Genomic DNA, 4,632 nt, shown 5'->3' with positions numbered 1-4,632 from the left:
ATATAATTGATAAGGTAGAAAACGAACCTCTAATGTTATGATAGGCCACAGCAATCTGTGAGATGATGTAGGTGCTCTTAGAAAAGCCAGCCTCAATAAGGTTCTGGTATTTCTGCAGCGCTTCTTTGATCATCTGCAGCTCTGTGTACATGTGGGCCATAAAGAAGTCTTTAATCCAGCAGTCTGGCAGGGACAGTGACTTCAGCTGAGGAGAAGGAGCAAGAGAACAAGGAACAGAGTCACTTTACTTCATTTAAGTTTCTTTGCACTGATCAAATAGGCAAACATTTGTTGTTTATTCCATATTTTGTGCTTGTCATGAGATTTCAAAGTACAGCTTCAAAGTCGTGGGGTTGTTATGAGTGAACAGTAAATGACAACTGTGGGAGCAGAAAGTTAATGAGAACACTGTATAATCTCTGTAAAAGATCATTACCATTTCAATGTTGGTGACAAGATTACTAAGCTCCAGCCAGGCTCCCCAGTGAAGAGGAAGTGCATGAATTGCCTCGACAAACACATCCACAGCCTCCTTGAGTAAATCCAGTTTCCGTAGCACAACTCCATACCTGTGTTCCATACATGCACACACATGTAACATACAGTCTATGAGCACTGCCAGCTTTATTCCTCTGCAGAATCTGTGGAAAGTCTGCACCATGCTGAGGAAAAGTTCTTACAGATACAGCGTGAAGCCATCCAACTCGCCTGCAGTGTGCTTCTTACTAAGCTCAACTCTTAGTTCTCTTAAGGCTTCATTGCGTACTTGACCCTTCTCCAGAGGACCTAGAAACACAAAGAAAAGCACCTCAAACTTCAGCGTCAAAGGGAAAAAAAAAAAAGTTCAGTCTTCCAATACTGGCCTAAACAGACAAGTACTCACCGAGGCTGTCCACTGTCTCATCATCCTTCTTCTTCTCACCTGACTGAGGAAAAATTCAAGAGTTTACTAAAATCAAATTATAAGAATTATTATTATCATGACATAAAATTAAGGATGAGCATATAGAACTGCCATATATCTACAAAATCTTACCAGATAGCGAGAATACATATATAGGAAATAGGCCTTCTGACTGCAGCAGCCTTTCAGAAAGTAAGCAGCACGGTCATACTCTTTCAGGTCAAAGTACGCTTTGGCCAGTGTAAATGCATCCAGGTCTTGTGCATCTTCCTATATTTTGGACAGAGAATTAAAAAGAAAAGTAATCCTAATCATCTTTAGCTGAAAAAAAAAAAATCAATGCAACTGAAAAACAAAAAAGGGCTTTTATAAAGTAGCAATTATACAGCCAGCATCTGAACAATTACCCAGTTTTCCCTTCAAACTAAAACTGTCAGCAGGGGGCAGTATATGTACATTAACAGCAAAGTTGATAACCTTTGGATCTGACCTGCAGCTTTTCATCTCTAATCCAAAAGGTTTCAGTGAACAACCTTGTACTGAACAGCTTTCATTTTACATCTAACCAGAGGTCCAGACTGCAAGTGGTCAGTCTCATTCCAAGACAAAATTTATTTAAGGTGCGACTGACTTTCTTCAAAGGTCGCACTGGGTGCAACTGAAAAATAAACAGGTTATGCACAACAACTGCTCTCACTGTCTAACTAGTAGACAAACATAACAATCGCCACGATACTGTCATCACAGCGTTTATCTGCAAGTCTGCTACTTGCCTGTCTCACGAAGCAGCGACTTCCAATCAAACATGTTGAGCCACATCATGCCTGAGACAGACGTGTTATCCCTGGACCCCTTTATAACGTTTTGAATCAGTTTTTTCCTTTGGTGTATCTGAAGTGCAATCACCACAGACGGTAGATCACCTGTTGGCCTATTTATGGGTTAGAAACTTTTAACTAGAATCTCTTCTAATGGATCAGGCTCCTGGTGTCACTGTGGGCTTTCTGTTGTAGCAAGACGGGAAAGTTAATAAATGCATATAAAAACTGCTGATGGACCAACATGAAAACAATTTTTTGTCCAGTAGAAAGTTGTTCTAGAAGCAATTTTCCCATTTACTGAGTTTCATTGGTCTCCCTTTCCCTTAATTTAATTATAAATAAAGGCTATGCACATTGGATGGTAAGATTACTTAAAAATAATTTGCTAAAAATAGATTACTTTATATTATTTTGTAAAACGTGATTAGTGCCATCAAATCTGGAATGTTAGTCTGGAGCCCTAAATTTTAATGCTCAGATGCATTTCTTACCATTATTATGTTAAAGGATAGGTCTGGAAATACAGTATTATACATCTTTGTTACTGTCAACAAAGCCCCCAAAAAGATCAAAACTAAGAATTAAATAAATAATCTTCCACAAAAAATAACTACTATACGTGTAGCAAAATCCTGATACATCTTTTCCCTCTGGCCCACAGACAACCATTGCTGTCCACAAACTGCTCCACTGTGTCATATTCCTTCATTACAATGAACATGAGCACTGTAGACCAACTGTCCTGTTGATGTAAAATGGTATGTGTATATTTTTGCTACATGTATGTCTTTATTTTGTATGTATCTGCATGTGCATATCAAACACAAATTGCCATCATTTTGTAATGCAGTTTTTCTGATTCTGCCTATGAATACTCACTAGTACATTTTTTTGTGGCTGAAAATACAAAGCCCCCAGCAAATTCACTATTTACCCCTGTTTGAGTTACCAGCCGTTTTGGAAAATTGATGATCCATTTCAATAGGTACAGTATGTAATACCAATAGAACATATGAAATAATGAATAATTACTGTTAAACCCTACAGCTATTTAAAAAGGAAATGGTGGGAAACGGAATGGCAAATGATTAAAAATAACGAAAACAATTACACCCCAGAAAAGCGTGGGCCCTGACAGTGTACAAACCTCAGTAAAAGGAGCTGCTGGTGGTAATTCATCTTTGGGAAGAGGGTCCAATGCAAAAGCCAACTCAGAAGCCCTACAATGTAAGCACAGAAAGCATATGACATGTTAATGACAGTGATTGCGGTTAGAGTGATTGGTAGGGTCAGATTTCTCACTACATCAAGCAAAAAGCACAAAGACTGCGTCCAACAACAATTTACAACAAATGCAAATTAATCCAAGTAACATCTAAGAAAAAACTTTGACATTAGAAATCATGTAGGTTGTTGGACAACACAAGCACAATCAATAAACGTCCAGCACTAATATTCCAGTTTAATCCTCGCTGACAGCAAAGCTAACAATAAAATGACTTGTCAACACCGCCGCTAACGTTGGCTAACAGACACGCAACTTTTCAACGTTTAGCTTTAGCTAAATACTAAACCAACAGTGTAGAAAAACCAATTAATGACGCATTACTCGCTGTCAGTCTCACCACTTCGTGCTGTGTAAAAGTCCTCTGTCTTTACAAAGCGATATCGCTGATATTAGCTGTTTCTTGATTTGTACCAAGTCCCCGAATTCACTGCACAGAGCCGCCATTTTCATATTTTAACAAGAAAGCGTGCTATTGGTGGAAGTTAAAACCAGGTAGTCCCACCCCCAAAATGACATCACTTCCGTTTTCTTCTTCTTCACAAAATAAATGAACTGACAAAAAGAATTACTCTCTTTTTCGATTGTTAACATTATAAACACCATTTTAAACTTTCTTTAAAAATATTATAATTTTTTCAATTTAAGGGACCCAAAGTTGATTTTATTATAAGTGTTAAGGATGTGTGGAAATCCTTTCTTAACAAATGTTATTATATTACCATTATTTTGCTTCCCGTCATGATTTTACTCAATTTATACATTCTGTAAAATTCTGACACAACAAAAAGAATATATGTACAATGGCTTATTATAACTACCTTCTGAAATACACTTGATTGTATTCCCCTATTTATCTGTTTCATTTTATTTTACTTTCCTTGCTCTTTATTTCTGTTTTTCCTGCTGTGACAAAGTAGAATTTAATTTTGATTATTAAAGTGTTTTTGAGGGGGCATCACTGTCAGTATTTTCCTTTTCAGAAGAAAACAGCATTTGCAATTTTAACATAAGGCTTTTGAGCCCTGGTATTATCTCAAACAGAATCATAGATCTCTCCATCTGCTTGTACATGCAAACCTGCACATACTGCACTGCATTTGTATCACATGTACCTAGCCTAGTGCCCAATTCAAGTTGTATATTACTGTGTATTACATCATCAGAGCTTCTTGTCCTTGGTGGAGACTTCTATAAGCCCAGAGCTTACCATTATTTTTGGAACATAGTGCAGGAATATTATGTCTCTTATTTTTTATCAGTAATGTGTCTTATTTGATTGCCTGTCATTCCCTACTGTCTTCCACTTTGTCCTGCTTCACTGGTGCCTAGCTGACGTGTCTCATCATGTTCCTGTCTGTCAGTATCAATAGCATTACTGACTTTGGGATTTCCACCATGCTGCTCCAAAGTACAACAACCACCACTTCTTTATGTATAATATTCAAAATATTCCTTTTTGTTCTCTTGGTGTAATATAATGACCTGTTTGACATTTTAGGTAAAGTAACATGATTAATTAAATCAACAAAGAGTGGGGTTCAATTTGAAGTTCTCAACCATAAGTTCAGTGACATGGGTGGCATGGTGATGCAGTGGTTAGCACTGTCACCTCACAGCAA

At 37.4% G+C, this 4,632-nt stretch overlaps 1 protein-coding gene across 1 annotated transcript in view; it reads right to left on the bottom strand.

Annotated features, from left to right (window-relative positions):
- cdc23 (CDC23 (cell division cycle 23, yeast, homolog)) overlaps positions 1–3,496 on the bottom strand; it is a 6,441-nt gene extending 2,945 nt beyond the window's left edge. The window contains exons 1-7 of the mRNA XM_020598959.1: positions 3,351–3,496; positions 2,873–2,945; positions 1,037–1,174; positions 884–926; positions 681–786; positions 437–569; positions 28–205 (exon numbers count right to left, since the gene is read on the bottom strand). Of these exons, the coding sequence (XP_020454615.1) occupies positions 28–205; positions 437–569; positions 681–786; positions 884–926; positions 1,037–1,174; positions 2,873–2,945; positions 3,351–3,463 (784 nt within the window). The 5' untranslated portion in view covers positions 3,464–3,496. The remainder of the gene's footprint in view (positions 1–27; positions 206–436; positions 570–680; positions 787–883; positions 927–1,036; positions 1,175–2,872; positions 2,946–3,350) is intronic.
- Between the last annotated feature and the right edge of the window lie 1,136 nt (positions 3,497–4,632).

The sequence above is a fragment of the Monopterus albus genome, unplaced genomic scaffold (assembly GCF_001952655.1).
Source record: "Monopterus albus unplaced genomic scaffold, M_albus_1.0 scaffold39.1, whole genome shotgun sequence".
NCBI lineage: Eukaryota > Metazoa > Chordata > Actinopteri > Synbranchiformes > Synbranchidae > Monopterus > Monopterus albus.
Note: the sequence above shows the minus strand (reverse complement) of the source record. Positions and strands in the feature narration are given on the sequence as shown.